At 38.3% G+C, this 18,246-nt stretch overlaps 1 protein-coding gene across 1 annotated transcript; it reads right to left on the bottom strand.

Moving 5' to 3' along the window:
* Positions 1–1,634: 1,634 nt before the first annotated feature.
* On the bottom strand, positions 1,635–18,168 carry SEC61A2 (SEC61 translocon subunit alpha 2). Its single transcript, XM_068986898.1, has 9 exons — positions 18,108–18,168; positions 14,788–14,919; positions 14,556–14,665; positions 10,575–10,728; positions 9,448–9,608; positions 8,935–9,132; positions 5,442–5,633; positions 4,928–5,004; positions 1,635–2,661 (listed from the first exon to the last, which is right to left on the bottom strand). Exons 1-9 carry the CDS (start codon positions 18,166–18,168, stop codon positions 2,475–2,477), a joined length of 1,272 nt encoding a protein of 423 aa, XP_068842999.1. The 3' UTR covers positions 1,635–2,474.
* Positions 18,169–18,246: the final 78 nt, after the last annotated feature.

Here is an 18,246-nt window from a genome sequence, read left to right as displayed (position 1 = left end):
TGGGAAAATCTCCTGGAGAAGGAAATGGCAAACCCACCCCAGTATTGTTGCCTGGAGAATTCCATGGACAGAGGAGCCTGGTGCGCTATAGTCCTTGGGGCTGCAAAGACTTGGACACGACTGAGCGACTTTGTTTCTTTCACTTGGTGTTGAACCAGGTGTGTAGCCAGCATGGTTAGCAAGTATGTATGCTCTTTAAAGGAAAATACGGGGGATTGTTTCTGGCTCGCGTCCTGCCCCCCAACAGCCTCAAGGTCCACCAGTGTCACTGGCCATCTTCTTGCCTCTCGAGCTTGGCTCCAGCATTACTGCCCGCTAGGTGCACAATTCTCTGGGTGGTTCTCATTGGCTACCCCTGAATCAGCCAGGCCCCTCATGACCATATAAAATCAGGGGACTAATGACAAAAATGCCAGGATATAGTTTGTCTACAGGTTCACTGTCTAACCTAGAGGTATTTTTATGAGCAAAAATAGATGCTTATATTGTATGTCCTAAACAAGAATGGCAAGAATTGTGGAACCCGTGAACTTTATGTATTGTCTCCTCTGTTTGAATACTGTGAAGATTCAGGCCCAACTAGTTGCTCTAATGGTAGCTTTCCCCCACTGCCTTTAAAAAATAGTCCTTATTTTTAATCATGGGCATCATGATTCTCCAGAGACTGTGGTCCTTTCCCTTGAGGACTCAAGGCTCTTGCCGTTACTCCTTCAAAATCAGGAGGCGCTGAGGGATACAGAAAATATGCAGGCCCAAGCACAGAGCCGTCTCCAAACAGGCCAACTCTTGCAAGACCACTCCCATGGCACTGATACAGCTACTCTAAAATGCTGGTGCAGGGGAGAGACTTGTAACCCACCTGTCCTTTGCGCCTTTCCCTTTTCCTAAGGGCACAGTTTAGAAGTGATAGCCCTAATGCAGTTTATGTTCTCCATATCAAAGGCTATGCTTTGGAAATTTGGTCAGTTTGAGAAGTGGCGGTCTGTTTTCACTGGCTGGCCCTATGGTAAAGTTGAAAGTTTAGATTAAAAGCAGTATTTCCACCTTCTCTGGGGATAAACAACTGTAACACTGAGTCTTATTTCCATGGTAACAGTGGTCCAAGGCCCCCAGGAGATGCTTTCCGATTGACATACCTACTGTTCTATCCGCCTGTATCTTCTCTGCCTCCCTGCTCCTCAAATTAGCTAGTTGGCTTTGTGATCCTCAGCTACAGGAGATAAACTTCCTGTACTTACTAAGAAAGTCAGCCATTGACAGAAAACCATACTAATGAGAAAGACATCCTTGAAAAATTAAGTTTGATCTTTTTGGACAATTAAAAAAGCACAATAAAAATGAATTACTTATAAGAAAAACTGTGCTGCTTCAAATAGAGACTGGGACACTGAGAACATTTTTTCCCTGTTCTTTCCGAATGTCAGTCCCAAAACTCAGTGCTGTTTTGTTGGTCACTGTCTCCATATTTTTAGGATTCAACTAATACATTTGCAGTAGGTATCTCAGGATGAATTTTGTATGAATACAATGGATCTATGCAAGTAATCTTAGAAATCTTTTAATATCAGACTTTATTTTTCCAACACAACTGAAAGTTTTATTAAATAAAATTTTATTGTCTACTGTTTACACCCATGTTGCTGCTGTAAAGTACAACAACATACACAAATCCCTAGCATGAATTACTCGTCGTTCACCCCCCCCACTGAACTACAGACATTGCTTGAGAATTTGATGTTTGCTTTAGGAATTTAAGAAAAAAAAAAATGGGGGCATATTATCTTGAAGGGTATTGTCAAGTGACCTGTTGGAATTCAAAGGCATAGCCAATACTGCAAAACAGCACTGGCTGTGCTGTCCCTAGGAGGAGAGAGGAGTGGAAAACAAGAGGAACTGAGCAGTTGTTTCTGGTGACACATGGGACTGAAAGCTTGATTCTGCCCCCCCTGGATGGAGTGGCCGCTTTGCAGAGGAACAAATAAAACGGGGGAGGGTGGGAATGTGGATACTATGAGTTAAAAAAGTATAAAAAGTAATTATATCTAAAATATAGATTAGATATAAATGCTCCAGAACTCGTTAAATAAGCTCAAAAATACTGGAAAGTGGCAATTTGAACTACATTTATTTTTAAACAAGTGGGGGGAAACTGAGTGTTTTGAATGTCGTGTGCAAAACTGATCCACGTCACCATCTCACCGTCACGACTGAACATGGCAAGGCGGGTACACTGGTTTCCAGCATCACAGGCAACACTGCATGTATGTGTTTTAATGAGTAATGTAAACTTCAGTGTTAAGGCAGCTGGTACTAACGCTGCACACAGGCTTAGCTCCGTGCCCATTTCAGGAATGGGGCAGTCAGCACTTGAAAACAAACTGTGAGAGAAGGAAAGGGGAGCCAGCATTATCTGACAAAAACAATGCGTCCAAATATTTTTCCTTTCACACACACAAAAAGAAATATTGGAACACTTAGAAAAACAAAGCACCCATCCCGCCAACTTCAGCCTGTTCCTTAACAAATATTTCAAAATACTGATAAATAATAGTGACTGCAAGCAGAATTCCAGTGCCAGAGCCAATGGCCCCGAGGAAGTCGGCCAACACCGACAGGGCGCCGATGCATAAGCCCCCAAATGCAGCTGCTGTGGGGATGTACCTGGAAGACAAAAACCCTGAGTCAGGCGGAGCGGCGGAAGGGTGATTCAACTAAAGGGAACTGTCCGTAGTACTGACGGCTCATCTGGGGGCACCCAGTTAACATGCTGATGAAAACTGATGAAGGGCATGATTGGACTCATTTCAAGAAACCAGTTAACAGCCAAGAAAGGCAATACATGATTTTCATGCCAGAAGAGAATCCTCAACTGTCACTTCAGTAGTGGAATATTTAGTATTGTTTGTAAGTGTGTAACCTTTTAGCTCCCTCTCTTAGATAAACAGTGAATTTCAAAATGTTTTCCTAAGTAGCAAATTTATGTGATAAGATTTGGATGATCCTCTTTAACAGTAATTCAACCTTGGCAACATGTTGGAATCACCTGGAGAACTGTTAAAAATAATGGGACTGTGGGACTTCCCCAGTGGGAAGACTTTTGTCTTCCAATGCAGGGACGTGGGTTTGATCCCTGGTGGAGGAATTATGGTCCCACAAGCCCTGGGGTGCAGCCAAAAATTTAGAAAGCAAACAAAATATAATGAGATTGTATTTAAAATACTCCAGACAGGAAAAAAAAGGGGGGATGGGGAAGATGGTAGAGGAAACAAGAATGGGAGAATGCTAACAACTAAAGCTGGATGCAGCTGAGACCCAGAGGCTCACTTTACCATTCTCTATATCCAGTCTATATTCTAAATAAATAAAATACCAACGCCTTTTCAACAAGCACTTCTGGAACATGTGGCTATCTACACAGAGAAGAAGGAATCTGAACCCCTTTCTCACACCAAGCACAAAAATTGGCTCAGAGTGGTCACAGATACCAACATAAGAGGATAAATTTTTGTGACCTTGGTTTCTTAGCTACAACACCAATAGCAACACAAAGCAGAAATAGAAAAACTGAACTTGATCAAAATTAAAAACTTGTGCATCAGAGGATGCCATCAAGAAAGTTGGAAGATGACCCATAGAATGGAACAAAATGTCTGCAAATCATATACCTGACAAGAAACATCCAAAATAAATTTTTTTAATCTTACAAACCCAGAAACAAAAGATAACCCAATTACAATTTTTAAATATGCAAAAAGATGGAAGAGACATTTCTCCAAAGTACATACTCAAATGGCTAATTAACACATGAAAAGATGCTGAACATCATTACTCATCAAGGAGAAGCAAATCAAAACCACAATGAAAAAGGAACACCCCTATGAGATAACACTCATACCCATGAGGTGGCTAACATCAAAGTAAGAATTAGTGCTGGTGAGGACAGGCTCAGAGTTGGGCGGTGGGATGGAGAATGGGGCAGCCGCTCTGAAAGAGTCTGGCAGTATCTCAACACGTTCAACACACAGTTGCTACATGACCCAACAATTCCACTCAGCAAAATGAAAACATACATCCACACAAAACCTGTACAAGTATGTTCACAACAGCATTATTCGTGACAGCCAAAAAGTGGAAACAATCAAAATTTCTACCAACTGGATAGACTGAACACAGAGCTATACAAGGGAATATTATTCACAAAGGATGAACCCTGAAAATACTACACTAAGTGAAGATACTCACAAAGGATCACATATAACTTCCTTTATATGAAATGTCTAGAACAGGCAAATCCATTGAAAATAAAGAAAACGCCTGAGGCTGAGAGTTGGGAGGGCTGGGCAGAAATGGGGAATAACTAAATGGGTACAAGGTTTCTTTCTGGGTGATGGAAATGTTTCTAAAATTGTAATCATTACACACTCAAAGTATACTAAAAAAAACAACCCACTAAACCATATACTTCAAATGACTACATTACAGGATATGTGAATTATATCTCAAAAAAGTTATCAAAAAATAAAAAACTGATGCCTGGGACCCACTGCAGACAAAATAAATCTCAACTTGTACAGGTGGGATAGCAATAACCTTCAACAGCTCCCAGGTGATTTTTAGTGCAGCCAATCAACAATGGGAACCTCTGACCTACAGCATTTAACAAAGGGTGAGTAGTGAAGGGAACACAATTTCAATTAAAACAGTAATTTAGGTGTCAATTTTGATGTGGAGAATAATTCAATTTTTTGTTAAATTTTGATTCTTTTGTGGTAAGCAGAAGAAAAATGCTTCAAATATGAACTTGAAAACTGTAATATCTGACAGCAAATGAAAGCTAGATTAAAAAACCCAAGTCCATGTGCACTGTATGTAATACCCTCCCCGCCCCACGGCCTATCAAACACTGGTTTGAACATAGGTTCCTTACCTATTAAGCTCATGAACCATGGAGGTGTCTCTGTGGCCCCTCATTACCATCTGTTGTTCTTTAAGCTGTTTAGCTACCTGTGAAGAGAAAAACAATTTTTAAAATCAAACTATTTTACTACCAGGTTCTATACGACGTGATTTCCATATACTAACAAGTAAACTATAAGAAGGCTGAAGCAGGTACTGTCATAGCATCGTTCCCTGGCTACGGTGCCGCACAAGCACGTTATGTGTATCTTAAGCTGAGGTTTCCCAATCTGCTTTTTGTCACAAAGGCACCTAAGGAATAAGACTCTGTTGGGCAGGGTTGAGCTTTAGAAGGTCACAAACCATTGTAAAAATCTAAGAATTTTTCACTTTCCAGGAACTAGTTTTTAATTCCTTAGGGGTGATATTACCTCATGAAGAATGTATGAATTAAGAGTTTAAATTACAAAAGTAAGTTTATCTATTATCATTTGACACCTAAAAATTGTTAATTTTTTTCATTTTCAAATAAACCAAATACTTACATCTTTGGCTGAGGAACCAGACACCTCTATCCACGTCTTAGAAAAGAATGCACATGATCCCAACATGAAGATGATATAGACAACCACATGGACAGGGTCCTCAAATATGGCGCCCATGGACTCAGGAGGAGAAAGGTAGTAACAAAGGCCCCCCACTGGGTAAGAACGGGCAGGTCCTCCCCCACTGACATCCTACAGAACAAGGATAACAAGCATAAATGGTCACATTTCTGTGACTTTTCAAACTCCTCAGAAAGTATAACAATGTCTTAAGCTCAAAGCACCTACAATTTATGATTCTATGTAACTTAAGGATTTACTTTTGTATCTAAAATATCTTCAGTCTTAACAAAATTATATAGTGTCTATTACATAAAAACATTGTGAATATACTAACGAAAGAGCAATTCTTAAGAAACATTGTAATACAACTATGAGAAGACTTCCTTCTCTTCCTGAAGACAGGAATATGGTTACATTTACATCAATCTCTGACATTTAGAATATGAAATTTTCTGAATTACGTAAGAGTACACACACATTTCTTCACTACGAAGAATGGAATCAACTGAAATATTAACACAAGACTAACACATCGCCACCTAAACTCTATGATATTTATTATAAAGAAGTCTTTTAATAAATATCTGTAATTGAATTTTGTTATTCACACATTTATGAATTCTTACAGTCAAAGAAATGGGATTAGCATATATTTGTTTACATTAAATGAAAGTCCCGGGCATACAGGGTGGGAAAGCAATTTTTGGATGCAATGATTAAAATGTTCCTGAAATTACAATTTCCAAATGATTCCTTTACTATGCCCCAAGAATCACTAACTCCAAATCAACTGCCCTGTTTATAGACAAACTTCCCAATAATTCTCTTTAAAGAAAATCTCATTGAGATCACAACACAATCTATACAACTGAGTGGAGTTGTATAGATTTATTACTGTGAAATTATCATAGTAGTAATTACTGCCAAAGTTTATCCTAGGTGGCGCTAGTGGTAAAGACCCCTCCTGCAAGGCAGGAGACATAATGAGACATGCGTTCAATCCTTGGTCGGGAAGATCTGGAGAAGGGCCTGGCAACCCACTCCAGGATTCTTTCCTGAAGAATCCCATGGACAGAGGAGCCAAGCAGGCTACAGTCCATAGGGTCACCAGAGTCAGACATGACTGAAGTTACTTACTACGCACATCAACTCTTAAGGGGAGGGACAGCCCTTTCCCCCACCACAGGTAATCCAATTTCTGTAAAATGAGTGGGGAGTCTAGTTGACCCTTGAACAGTTGCAGGGGTTGTGGCACTGACCCTCCACGCAGGCAAAATCCATGTATAAGTTATGGTTACTCTTCTGTGTACACGGCTCCTCTGCATCGCAGGATTCAGCCTGCTGCAGATGGTGCAGTACTGAAGCATTTATTACTGAAAAAAATCTGAGTCTAAGTAGATGCTTGAAGCCCAAACCCATGCTGTTTAAGGGTCAACTGTATTATGGGTAAAGGCAATCCTACTTCTTTCAACTGGCATTCAAGTTACAGTCTCATCCTATTAAATTTTATATTTTAAAAAATAGCTTTCAGCAAAAGCAGAAAGTTATGTCACTACAACTTATAATACAAAAGTAGCACATTAAGACAAATGCACAGAATAAGCACCATACTTCAGGAATGACTTAAAAAAAATAATTCTTCAGGGGAATACAAATTCTAGAATTACATACACTGAAAACAATAAAGGATCTTACTCATCTCTAATTCTACAGTTCTAGGAGGGAAAAACACTCCTTGGTCAGTTGAAAATTTTAACTAGTCAAAATTCAATCTACAATAACTCACATCTTGATCACACTGTGGCTGGAGTACTTCAGAAGGAGCTATGATGAAGAGGAAGGCAGAATTTACTGGATTCCATTTCTAGCAACTCTGTTCTTTCTTCACTAGTAATTACATACCTTTCTCCAGCTAACCACAGACTAGTTTACTGCTGTTTGGAATATGAAAAACCACAGGGGAGGCAGGAGAGGATGATTTCAGACTCCCATATAATCAGCAAATTGTTTCTTTGAAAAAAACATTATTCAAGACAGGAGTGGAGTAAGATTACAAAACAGGGAGTCATTTCCATAAGAGCAACTGTAATCTTAACCTAAAAGGTCACTTAAATGAGATGTAAAAATGCTTCTTCAGTTCAGTCGCTCAGTCACGTCCGACTCTTTGCGACCCCATGAGTCGCAGCACGCCAGGCCTCCATGTTCATCACCAACTCCCGGAGTTCACTCAGACTCACGTCCATCGAGTCCGTGATGCCATCCAGCCATCTCATCCTCAGTTGTCCCCTTCTCCTCCTGCCCCCAATCCCGCCCAGCATCAGAGTCTTTTCCAATGATTCAACTCTTCTCATGAGGTGGCCGAAGTACTGGAGTTTCAGCTTTAGCATCATTCCTTCCAAAGAAATCCCAGGGTTGATCTCCTTCAGAATGGACTGGTTGGATCTCCTTGCAGCCCAAGGGACTCTCAAGAGTCTTCTCCAACACCACAGTTCAAAAGCATCAATTCTTCGGCGCTCAGACTTCTTCACAGTCCAACTCTCACATCCATACGTGACCACAGGAAAAACCATAGCCTTGACTAGATGGACCTTAGTCGGCAAAGTAATGTCTCTGCTTTTGAATATACTATCTAGGTTGGTCATAACTTTTCTTCCAAGGAGTAAGCGTCTTTTAATTTCATGGCTGCAGTCACCATCTGCAGTGATCTTGGAGCCCCCTAAAATAAAGTCTGACACTGTTTCCACTGTTTCCCCGTCTATTTCCCATGAAGTGATGGGACCGGATGCCATGATCTTCGTTTTCTGAATGTTGAGCTTTAAGCCAACTTTTTCACTCTCCACTTTCACTTTCATCAAGAGGCTTTTTAACTCCTCTTCACTTTCTGCCATAAGGGTGGTGTCATCTGCATATCTGAGGTTATTGGTATTTCTCCCGGCAATCTTGATTCCAGCTTGTGTTTCTTCCAGCCCAGCATTTCTCATGATGTACTCTGCATGTAAGTTAAATAAGCAGGGTGACAATATACAGCCTTGACGTACTCCTTTTCCTATTTGGAACCAGTCTGTTGTTCCATGTCCAGTTTTAACTGTTGCTTCCTGACCTGCATACAGATTTCTCAAGAGGCAGGTTAGGTGGTCTGGTATTTCCATCTCTTTCAGAATTTTCCAGTTTATTGTGATCCACACAATCAAAGGCTTTGGCATAATCTTAGATGTACAATAATACAAAGTATTATTTTCCAGTCTTAGTTTCACAATGCTTACAAGTTTACAACTTCCAAATAAATGATAAACTGTGCTATAGATAAATGAACCTGAAAATGTTACAGCAAGTGCTTCAATTATGGCTTACCTCTTTCAGGTAAAAATATAAGCATGAAATGCAAATTACAATAAATCTGAATACTTAGAATAAACAATGAAATACTCACGGCCCACTGTCCTAGTAAATTTACTAGAAAGTTGCCGCTGAATCGAACTGAGAGCATCTGGGAAATCACATACAGGTTGGACACCAGGGCAGACTGCAGGATGATGGGGATGTTGGACGTGTAGAAGAGCTTGATGGGGTAGCTGCTGTACTGCCCGCGGTAGCGGGCTGACTTGATGGGCAGGTCCACACGGAATCCCTGAAAAAGGAAGCTCAGGAGTGAGTCAGAGAGACTGCACACAGCACAAATCTGGACAGTCACAGAAGGAAATCTGCACAGATGGTGCTAGCAAACTCTCTCTTCCACACACACACACAGAAATAGAAATCCTTCTCTACTTCATAACCACGGATACTTTGCAGCTCAGCATCTACTGAACAGTGGAACTCTAGTTGCCTAACTAGATTTGAAATGCTGACTTTTTAGCTACTAATATTCAAATGGCATGCTCTTCTTGTAAGAGCAGAATAAAAATCCACACCCCACTTACTTCAACAAAGATGGTATACTTACCTGAAAATATATAACAACAGCAAACACGAAAACTGTGGCAATGAGGTTCATGAGATTGGGCAAATTCTGACGATAGAAAGCCTCCCTCAGGGCTCGGACTTTGTCTGTCCTGGTGGCCAGTAAATGAAAGAGCGCTATGACTGCGCCCTCAAACTCCGTACCTGATGAATCAAGACAGAAATCAGCTGGAGCCTCATCACCCAAAGTTGTCCCAAAGTCAAAACAAGCAACCCTGAAGCTCCAATACAGGGCAGAAAACAGCAGTCAAAATAATTCAACTAAGTTTACTTGATGATACAGCCATGTGTGGAGCTTCTAAAAACTACTGACATCTCTGAGGCAAATGTTCCTTTTGCTAGTGTAAATTTGAAGTTTTCTCAAGAGACTATTCTTGATGAGAACAGTCAAAGAGGAATAAACCAAAGCAAATGTTTAGTTCATAATGGTTGGCCTCGCCTTTACTTTGGGGGAGGGGGATGGAGACGGGGAAAAGCAGCAGCGAAGCAGCAAACAGATGTCAGAATGAAAAGATCAACATTCCCCTACCAGGGTGGCCTTCAAGCTCCCTTTACCAAGTACATTAATAAGCCATCACTGCTATTGCCTGTCTTAAGGCTGGGGTCAGGTCAGATGTCAACCATTACAAATCTTGGATGGCATTTCAGAGAAGTGGAGGTGGGTGAAGTGAAAGTCAATTAAGTATTTCAAAATGTAGGTGCTATTATAAAGCCAGGGAGAACAGCAGCAAAAGCACTCGTGCTCTCTGATGACACAATAAATGACGTTTCTTTACCATCTGAAAAATCTTATTCCACTACCTTTGTATCCACTGCAAGTGCTGAAACCAGTCAAAATCAATGACTTCTGGAGCAATGGCTTAGACAATTAGATTTTTTAAGTGTTTGCAATCACTTAATTTTTAAACGAGCAGAGGCTAACATTTCGATATTCTTTCTGGAGTAGTACTTCATACTCCACCAATCTCCGCTTATTCACTTTGGCACTGCCATCCACTGCTGCCCAGGACAGCAAAGCAGGGCATCGGAGGTCCTCCTGCTCCCCCACCTCGTGCTCCTCTCAGCACACATCCAGCCAAACCCATGCAGTTGTGTCCCTGTGCATTGTACCTCGGCCAGTGTTAATGGTAGTGGGACTAAAGGCCTTCCAGACAATGGTTTCACAGATGTTGGTGGCAATAAAGAGGGAAATCCCAGACCCCAAGCCGTAACCCTTCTGTAGCAGCTCATCTAACAGCAGCACAATCAAACCAGCAACAAACAACTGTGGGGAAAGAAATGCAAGTAAGCAGAAGCAAGAATAAATTCAGAAAGGGGCAGTGAACACCATGGACTACTTTCAAAGTACAGGCATTTTCAACATTACAACCTAGCTACTGCAGTATCACTATTACGACTCTCTGCATCTTTCAACCCTCACTGGAAGCCAGTTTGGCAAATCAGAGGATTGGAAATGTTGTCACATTATAAAGCTGACATTTTGACTTTTAAAGTATATTTATATTTCTCTACAATGTTTAAATAAAGCCTATTGAGGAGTACCCTGAAACAAAAATGTTCACAGTTGTAGTGTTTATGACAGCAAGAAACTGAGAGCATTCCAAATAGTTTCAAGGAAGAGAAAAACCAAATGAAGTATGTTACGATAACAAGATGCGATATTACAGGCCATTAAAGGAAGAGCGTGTGAACTATGCTGATACATTTTTTAAGTATTATATATTTTATATGTGTATTATACATAATATAAAATATATACAGAAGGAATTGAAAAGTAGACCATGAATATGTCCACAGATTATAACCATGTAAAAATGCATACATACAATGACAAAATGTAAATCTGAGACAATTAAGGGTTCACCAGGTTCTTAAGCTTATAATTTTTTAAAAAAATGAGAGCATACTAACTTTATGTGAAATTGAACATTCTTAATTTTCCTCTTGGAGAAGACACTTCAGTAAAAATATGTACCAATCAGAAATAATCCATAGCTTTGCAAGTGACCTCTGTAGTCAAATGACTCCCTCCCAGTATACCGCTGGAAGTATGCTTACCTTACATTTTCTCTGTTTTCTCTTTTTCTGAGTTGTCATTTCAATGGCTGTACAGAACCTAATTTGTCTACTTACAGTCTTTCAGTTTGAATTTCAATGGACTGTAAAAAAGGTAAAACTCTCAAAACTTCTAAGAGAGCTCACGAATTATTTACTGTTTGAAAATCAAGTTTACCAATCTGACCAGATTAAAGACAAGCTAGCACTTAACTACTGAGATTTTACTTTGACCACGATTATGTAACAGGTACATACTCCTCATCAGAAATACAGAAGCCCACCCCGCATGGAGCATGATAGTGGTCCACAAACCACTGGCTAACCAGAAAGTGCTATCATGGGTTTCTGATTAAACCATCTGCCTAAAGCCACACAGGCAGCTCTGAAACAGCAGTAATTCTTCAAAACCCTGTTCACAACCCATGCCCGTCAGACAGGAGGCTGATCTGTATATATCCAGTAAAAATCAAACTCATGCTTCTCTAACTGGACAAAGGAATTATAGGAAAATAAATGAGAAATGGTTTCTGTAACTGAAAGAGTAAGATAAATGATGGTTAAAAAAAAAAAAAAAAAGCATGCATGCCTATGAGAAGGGAATGAGAAATCAGAATTGAAAGCATCGCATTGATTGGAACAGTGATAAAAACCTGAATACTAACTGCATGCTTTTCTAGAGTGTTCAGTACATATGAACCTCTAAAGTGTGTATAAAAATAACACATCTCAGCCTTGTTCATGCGTGTGTGTGCACACAACTCAGTTTGGACAAAATAATACTTACCTCTACTCTGTCCCATGCACACTGATACTGTCTATTCTTTTTGAAAACTGTATTCAAGACCCCCTATTTAGATCCCAAAACTCAATAGTGGAAAAACACTGACCATGTGAACGAAACAATAATAATTAAGGTGAGAAATACCTTACATAACAGCATGCAAACAGTTTTCAAAATCTCTAGGTGAAAACACACTGATCCAATCATATCTCTTCAGTGAATCCACTCATTTTCAATGTTAGCAATGCCTTAAAAAGAGGCAATGGGTCACTACCCATATGTACCATCAAACATGAAAAATTTCTCTATACATTAACACTAGAAGAATTAACCACAAGACAAATATTTGTGCACCTGAATTTATGTAAACAACTTAGTATATACCCACTTTACTTGCTTTGTTCCAGAAATTTAACTCCTCCTTGATTTCTGGTACTGAAAAATTAAAATAACTCCATTTTCTCTATCAATTCAAATTCATAACTGACTATTCAAGAAGTCAATACTTTACCCTAGAAGTGGTCAGCTGAAGTTCCTTAAGAATATAAATATGCCCTTACTGAAGCACTAAAAAAGTTTTACTGATGTATAATGTTCTAAAAGCTAGATAGATGCCAATTCTGAGTGTCTTTTAAAAAGCAGGGTTATTCTAACTATGGTCATAAAGCAAATGCTATCAAGAAACAAAATAAGGCAAGAACTGGTGTTTCAGCATCCTTCCGCTGAAGTACTGAAAGATACTAAAACCAGTTTCCAGAGGACCTCCTCTCCCCATCTATTGCAACACTTCTTCCTCTAATTCCCAGGGGTTTTAAGTTTGCCAGTCAAGGTGTTTTTTAAATGAAGAAATAATGACAAAGCTATCCTTTAAAGAAATGTACCTTGTTCCAAATGGGAACTCACTAGGGGCTCAGAAAACTACCTTACAGTCCATTAAAAATGCCTCCCCTGAAAAAGACAAAATATTTCCACTTCATTTAGAAAAGCCCTATGATATGTGTTAATGAATAACATATAAATACCTTAACAATCCCTTTCTCCTTGGTCTAATTCATACTCACTATACAATCTTCTTACTATGATTTGCTTCTCATGTAAGATTTCCTATTAAAAAAGATGGTTAACCATGCCAGTTGAAAATGGTGACATTTCTCAATACATATATACATATATGTATACACACACTAGTAAAAGAGTGTTTTAGTTTTATTTTAAACTATTTTTCTGATCTTGATCTTTTTGACTACTAAAAAAAATTTTGCCTAAATTAATCCTAATTTTATAGAGTGAACAAGAGGCATTTCCTAGATAACTAGGACCCTAGATGTTCAGTGTTTAACTTACACAAGCTTCTTTTCAAAATACAGTAAATACTATTAGATAACTTAAGTAACAATGCATTCCTGGGTAACTTCTCCAAAGGATTTTTAAGGACTGCATTAGAGAAATGGAGTCCTCAAATATCTTTCAAACTTAGCACATTTTAAGATTCTCAGTGGAGGAAAAATGATGCTGGCCTTTAAAAATTCTATTCCAACATATCCATTTAAAAAACCCACAGGATATATACATGTGTGCTTATATGGTATTTCACTGATTACAAGATATTATTATTTGTAACATTATTATGTGCCACTAAGAAAGGAAAAAATACTACAGTTAAACTATGACAATAACCCGTTATAAAGAATTTTTATTGTCTGCTTATAAAAAAGTTTAGACTTAGATGTTTATAATCTAGCTTGCTCTTTCTGTGCCTATTTATATACAGTAACTGTTCAGTAACAAATCACAGCAGATTGTTGCAAGACATTTTAAAAAGCGAGTAAACCCAACAGCATGTTTTATCAACAATGTACGTAACCCAGTGATGTAAGGACGATACAAACAGCTATGGCCAAGCTGACATACACATGCAGGCAGTGACCATCCCAACGACTGCCTGGCTGACAGCACTGCTAAGAGACCATCAGGGCTAAGAGAACATCCTGATTTCAGAGACATCAAAATGTGCATCTTAGAATCAGTGAAATACGGCTGATAGATCCATAATTCTTTTATTACATGTCTACACTTTATTGCAATAAATTTTAATTTTTTACATCAATATAACTTATATGTCACTTCAATAATCAAAATATAATTAAGTAAAATAATTCAAAAGGAAGAAAATGACTATATTAGTCATCTAAAGAATTGTTACAAAAGAAAACTGTTTTTGTTATCTCTGTATGAAACACTGGATTTCTTACCTGAATGATGATAAGGAGACAGATTCCAGCACCCATTTCAGCAGGATCCCCATACATGCCCGTCATGACATACACAATGGCTTGCCCAATGGTGATGATCATACCAAATACTGACAAAAATGGGGGGAAAGGAGGACATACTTACAACCAAAGATAAAGAAAGACCAGAAAAACACCTTTACCACAAAATTCTCAAATTTGGGCAAGACTTTTTAGTTGTACTGATGCTCACATTTCTGGGCTCCATTGAACAAGGCTCTGTCTTTGGGTGTATCTCCAACTTCAATGATTTTGGCTCCAGCTAACAACTGCATGATCAAACCAGATGTTACAATTGGGGAGATACCCAATTCCATTAAAGTTCCTGTAAATGAAGGGGAAAGAAGTAAATAATCTTTACTATACCCAACGGATAGAACCAAGCAACTTAGCGCACATAGCACATACCCAATAGAGATTAGTTTAGAAGTGGCCCAGTCCTTAAAATTATGTCTACTGAAATACATGCTTAAAAGTTAACAAGAAAATTCTCATTCCTTAAAACATTGCTAAAAAAAAACTCATTTATTAACACAATCTCACAACACATTGACTCAAAATTACTATAAATACCACAAAAATGTAAAGTTCTGTAAATTCTAAACTTAAATTGTGAAAGAAACCATTTGAAAGAAACAGTCCAAGATTTTTGTCCAAAATCACTGTTCTTAAAATTTACACTAAACATTTTAATGCAGAATTTTAAAATTATATACTAAGTCCAAAAATTAAATACCAAATTAGTAAGAAATGATACTTAAGAATAGTTGTGTCTCTTTCAATTCAAAATCTAAAACTATATAAAAAGTCATCAAAATCAATGTTGTAGAATATTTAATGGCATAAAAATGTTAATGACATACTGGATAGGAAAAAGTACTCAAAAACAGCATGTACAGTTTGATTGACTATTTAAATAGAAAATCATCTCCTGTTAGTTTGGCTATCAAGATGTTTGTACTATTAATGAACTTATCTACAAAACAGAGTCACAGACATAGAGAACAGACCTGTGGTTGCCAAGGGGGAGAGGGGTGGGAGGGGTTGACTGGGAGGTTGGATTAGCAGATAAAAACTACTATATAGAAAAGGTAAAACGCCAAGGTCCTCCTGTGCAGCACAAGGAACTATACTCAGTATCCTATTATAAACCATCATGGAAAGAAATATATTAAAAAAGTATGTAAATGTATAAGTGAATCACTCTGATGTACAGCAGAAATTAACACATTGTAAATCAACTATTTTTGAATAAAATAAAATTTTTAAAGATGTTTTTATTGTTATTTTTACTCAGTGGGTTTATGGGTAATTTTTATTCTTTTTTTTTTTGCCTCTATTTTCTAAAATTTTTCATTGTAGAAAATAAGCATTACACTTTTAGCAAAAAAACAAAAAAAGAAAGAAAACCAAATACACCAAGCGTGTAAGATAATATGCAAAACTAATAATTCCATATAGCCAAGACCATGTTTCCATTGGTCATTCTGTCACATCACAACCTTAATTCCTGACTTTTATAAATGCTGAAAAGGTACCTTTAATATGAGAAAGATTTCATCTTAAATGGACTTCATGTGTTTTTCAAATACTTCTTTAATGGTAAAGAGATAAAAACATGTCATTGTTAAAGCTAGTAGGCAGGTGGGTAGATGTCTTTTTACATCAAATCACCAAAATTTAAACTGCAAACAGATCTAGTCCAAAAATTAATCCAATCAAACTTAATGAACATTTCATTTAGGAAATATGGCACTTCAACTCAGTAGGAAAAAGAAGAATAAATGGACCTTGGCAAATGACTAGACATGTATAGAAAATTAAGCTTATATTCCCTATCTCATGACTTCCAACAAAATAAAGGCCAGACATTTAAAAATTTAACCATAAAAGGTAAAAAGCACAAGTACTTGGAGTGAATATGTTCATAATCTTGGAAAAGAAAAAGCCTTTCAAAGCATGACAAAATACCTAAAAACCACAAGGAAAAAGATGGATGATATGATTAGATACAACTGTGAAACATCCATGTGGCCAAAGACAGGATATAGTTAAAAGAAAAATATTCAAACACAAGTAATAAAGAGCTCAAATCTTTAAGAGGCAAAGAATTCTCACAAATGGATTTTAAAATGAACAAATAACAACAGTAAAATAAGTCAACCAGAGAAACAAATACCATATGGTATCACTTACATGTGCAATTTAAAAAATACAACAAACTAGTAAATATAATAACAAAATAAGCAGTCTCACTGCAAAATCACTGCAGATGGTGACTGCAGCCATGAAATTAAAAGACACTTGCTCTTAGGAAGAAAAGTTATGACCAACCTGGACAGCATATTAAAAAGCCAGAGACATTACTTTGCCAACAGAGGTCCATCTAGTCAAAGCTATGGTTTTTCCAGTAGTCATGGATGAATGTGAGAGTTGGACTATAAAGAAAGCTGAGCGCAGAAGAATTGATGCTTTTGAACTGTGGTGTTGGAGAAGACTCTAGAGAGTCCCTTGGACTGCAGGGAGATCCAACCAGTCCTTCCTAAAGGAGATCAGTCCTGAATATTCATTGGAAGGACAGATGCTGAAACTGAAACTCCAATACTCTGGCCACCTGATTCGAAGAACTGACTCATTTAAAAAGAGCCTGATGCTGAGAAACATTGAAGGCGGTAGGAGAAGGGGATGACAGAGGATGAGATGGCTGGATGGCATCACTGACTCAATGGACATGAGTTTTAGTAAACTCCGGGAGCTGGTGATGGACAGGGAGGCCTGAAGTGCTGCAGTCCATGGGGTCTCAAAGAGTCAGACACGACTGAGTGACTGAACTGAACTGAACTGAAGCAGTCTCAGTTATGGAGATACTGAGATACTGTTTGTTCTCCACAGATATGGAGAACAAACTAGAGGGTAGGGCTCGGGGGAGGGAGCACAATACAGGGGTTGAGGAGTGGGAGGTTGAAAATTACAGAGCGGAAGACAGGCTCAAGGATGTATTGTACAACACAGAGAATACAGCCATCCCTTCCAAAAAAAAAAATAGAAAAATAAAAAGATAAATGGAACAGCCACTCCCAGTAATGTTCTTTTCTCAGGAAAATACCAACATAGCAGGAAATCCCAGCACCCAAATCTGTACTAAGTAATCCTGAAACTCTAAACAAGGCTGGCTGGGTCAGGTGTAAACCGTGGTAACCTGGAATTATGAACTGAGAACCGAAGAACCCAGGAGCTGTTGAAGCTAAATCACAAAGACAAGATTCCCAGCTAGCCCCTGATGCTGAGATCTGAAGACTGCCTGGTTCTCTCTCCCCAACGCTAAGCTATTCTACCTCCTCTTTGGATTTCAAAAATAACTAGTATCCTTCCAATGAATTTCAGTTTTATGTTTAAACCACTCAGTCATTTCCTATGATTTATAACAAGTCCACTCATAGAAGAAATACTAATATTCAATAAAAATATAAGACCATCTCACTAGTATGGAGGCAAAAGAAAAGCAGCACATACCTCTGTTGGATGCAAGAATAACTCTCATCCAGTAGAAAGGATCTGCAGAATCTGATGACATGATTCCAAACAGTGGTATCTATAGGATTACATAAAATAGTTCATGAAAATGTATTATACAAATTAAGTTTGAACTTAA

The sequence above is a fragment of the Capricornis sumatraensis genome, chromosome 15 (assembly GCF_032405125.1).
Source record: "Capricornis sumatraensis isolate serow.1 chromosome 15, serow.2, whole genome shotgun sequence".
Classification (NCBI taxonomy): Eukaryota; Metazoa; Chordata; class Mammalia; order Artiodactyla; family Bovidae; genus Capricornis; species Capricornis sumatraensis.
The sequence above is the reverse complement of the archived record's forward strand: the minus strand, read 5'-3'. Positions and strand labels throughout refer to the sequence as shown.